This window comes from Phalaenopsis equestris, unplaced genomic scaffold (genome assembly GCF_001263595.1).
Source record: "Phalaenopsis equestris unplaced genomic scaffold, ASM126359v1 Scaffold000040, whole genome shotgun sequence".
In the NCBI taxonomy this organism is placed as follows: Eukaryota; Viridiplantae; Streptophyta; class Magnoliopsida; order Asparagales; family Orchidaceae; genus Phalaenopsis; species Phalaenopsis equestris.
The window spans coordinates 32,800-36,185 of NW_018164482.1; the positions used below are offsets into that span (position 1 = coordinate 32,800).

Genomic DNA, 3,386 nt, shown 5'->3' on the forward strand with positions numbered 1-3,386 from the left:
TAGGATATCAGGTACAGACAGAGGGATTTTGTGTTTTTGTGGACTAGCGTCTCCGTTGCTAACGTCACGTAAGGAGCATAGCTTTGGGAGGCAGTTCTATGGTTGTGTCCAGTAGTCTTGCCAGCAATCATGTGAATCTGATGTTTTCTCAGGCTGACAGTGCAGATGAAGACCGGCGTAGCCATAGTCTGAAGTTAAATATTTTAATATTTCTCCTTGTTGTCGTACTTGTATTTGTACTTTTTTTAGTTCTCCTGGTACTCATTAGGGTGTAAGAACTGTATGGTATCTTTTAGAACTGATCTGTGATTATCGTATGTTTCTGCACTATATGTTTCTTTTCTATCAATAAGTTATTCTGAATAAGCTGCCCGAAACAGTTTTATCAGACACGGTCAGGAATGTCATTTAACCACCAATAAACTAGTCTAAATAAACTGCCCCAAACAATAAGTCAGATTATTCTGATAATCTGCAAATTATCAGATTATCAGATTATCGGAATAATCTGCTTATCAGCAGATTATAAATAATCCACAGCTGCGCCAAACATACCCTACATAAATCATTTAATGGTTTTGAATTGATTTTTCAAAATAGAGGCTTTTACAAAATTGGAATGAATTGCATGCTTATCAAGGGTGATTACATTTGTGTTTAAACTTTAGTACAGTTATAAATAATCAACAGCTGCGCCAAACATACCCTACATAAATCATTTAATGGTTTTGAATTGATTTTTCAAAATAGAGGCTTTCACAAAATTGGAATGAATTGCATGCTTATCAAGGATGATTACATTTGTGTTTAAACTTTAGTCCAACCTACACAACATTCTAAGACGTTCAAATTTAAGAATCTGGAATAATATAAGAGCACATGCAAATAATTTAGGTTTATTAGCGTACATATTGCTTGGAGCAAGGTTTTTTAAAATAATCCAAGTCCACACAAATCAATCTCAAACATCCAAATTTAAGCATCCAGGACAACATCAGAGCACATGTGGGCTTATATTAATACGCATGCATCTCAATGAGCTTGTGTGACGTATTTGTACAAATTGTAGCGTGCTTTCATGTTCTTTAAGATGATTAATTTAAGTTGACAATAAACTCAAGGAAATGTGCAAGTTTTGAAATTATCTAAAATTTGAACGTTTGCATTAATGTTATGGTTAGTGAAAATTGTGCAACGTTTCATCTTGAGCCTTTGTTTTTTCCTATCCAGCTGCGCATTTGTGTCACGGATCTGATGACGATTACAACATTCTAGGCTTTCGTTGTGCTCTGAAAATAATATCGAATTATTTGTGTTGATCCTCATTAAATTACCTTTTCATGATGTCATCACGTGCTATTGAAAAAGGGCTCTCATAATCATCCTTAGATGCACTTCCAGTTTATAAATCTGAACGTCTCAATAAAAAAGTTTATTCATGCGTGTTGACAAGCTTGTAAATTCAACCGATTCCATTCTAGTAAATTTTTATCATATTCATTTTTGCTAGTAAGTGAATCACCATGATCCTTATAAGCTCGGTGAGTGTTGCATTTTCAACACACATTCACCACTATTTGTGTTGTATGTAATCCTTTTTCTTGGTGTATTTTATTTATTTATTTTAGCCATTTTTGTGTTCAACATGTTTCTTAAAATTTTGTTACTTGTAGATCCATTCAATCAATGCTACTTAAGCCTCCTGATATCATTCCAATGTAAGGGTTGCATCGGATGTGCTAGGCTTCTTAACTATCCATAAAGCACGCACGCTCAATATTTCGCAACACTGCAACAATAAATCTTCTAACATACCTGCTTATAAAGCATTGACAGACCTTGAAGTAGGACTATAAACGAACTAAGCTTTAACGAACTCAAGCTTGGCTCATATTCAGTTCATTCGAAATAAATTTTGTTTGAAATTGATTCGTGTTTGAAATTACTCGTGAACAATGTGTTCGTATTCGACTTGTGTTCAGCTCAAAATAAGATCATATAAACTAATTATAAAAAATAGATGCTAGGCTTGCAATAAAAACAACATGACCACACAAGCTACAGTGATTTAAACATAAAGATAAATAATATAATATATTATTTATATAAATAATATATTAAATTTTCTTATTTTGAGCTAAAATGAGTTGTATACGATCGAGCAAAGGGTTGGTCGTGTTTGGCTCATTTATAATTCGAGCTTAAGAAATTGTTAGTGTTCCACTCGCTTAACGAACGATTCAAACATGAGCTATATAATGAGCAGAACAATGAGTTGTTCGTGAACAATGAGCCTTTTTTATAGTAGTACCTTCAAGTATTTGTCTGAGAGCAATACAAAATTTTCCCACCTTGTAATAATAATATAAACAAGTACTTAAAGCAGGTTTCCACGCTGCATTTTAAAAAGTGCGAAAGGGTACTTAATTTTAGATCGATCTTCATGCCATATTGAAACAATATGAATGTGGACTGTTAGGGTGGACTGCTCTTTTTGTGACTATTGCATGTGGTATAGTTAGAGACTGGAGCAGAGCAGAATATGGGAGTACAATCTCTTGTGGTTTGCATTGGCGGAAAAAGAGAGGGGGAGAGGCGGGCATAAGGGAGAGGAGAATGACGAAAGGAAGGAGAGCAGGCTGTTGAGTGCTTCTAGCTTGAGGGATGTCGTCCGTCTATGTTGATAATGTCTTCAGTCGTCATTGTAAGTTTAGGCTCTTTTAGAGTTGCTAGCTCCATTACTTATCCAGTATTTGGTGAGACGTTTTGGCCATTTCATTCTTTTAGCCTATTTTGGGGTGTAGCCTCTAAAAGTTTCGATTTGAGTGGGTTATTAGCTTTTAATGGGAATTGTAATGTTGTTACCCATGCCTTATTTCTTCCTTGGGCATTTCACAATCGGTTTTATTATTTTGAGGGATTTTTATCCTTCAGTATTGTTTTTAGTTGGGATTCTCCTCATGGAATTGGTCTGTCTTTGCTTTTGAGAGACACCTCAAGAGAAAAAGCTTTAGCTCTCCATGTAGTCCATTAAACATTGCTATTTATTTCATGAAAATAAAATTTTCTACCTTGAAGGTTTCTAAGGCAATTACTAGCCTATGGAACTCCATGGTATAATTTTGCACTAATTGCTCACATTTATATCCAAATTGTTACCATCAGACCAACTTTTCATTTTCATGCCCAAGTAGGTCAAGTTGAAAACTAAGCAGTTCTTTGAACCCAAACAATGAAATTCTTAATATATCATTGCTCATGAACTTAACATCAAACAAAATTAGAGCAAGTGATGACATTTTAAGGCAAAATCAATATGTTATGAATGATTATATTTATATGAAAAAACAAGTGTCAAAAGCACCAACCAATTATTTTCATTTATA

General features: G+C 34.2%; 1 protein-coding gene across 1 annotated transcript in view; it reads left to right on the forward strand.

Moving 5' to 3' along the window:
* Nucleotides 1-2,684, forward strand: part of LOC110019041 — an 11,114-nt gene extending 8,430 nt beyond the window's left edge. The window contains exon 3 of the mRNA XM_020716562.1: nucleotides 2,523-2,684. Within this exon, the coding sequence (XP_020572221.1) occupies nucleotides 2,523-2,684 (162 nt within the window). The remainder of the gene's footprint in view (nucleotides 1-2,522) is intronic.
* The last annotated feature ends 702 nt before the right edge of the window (nucleotides 2,685-3,386 follow it).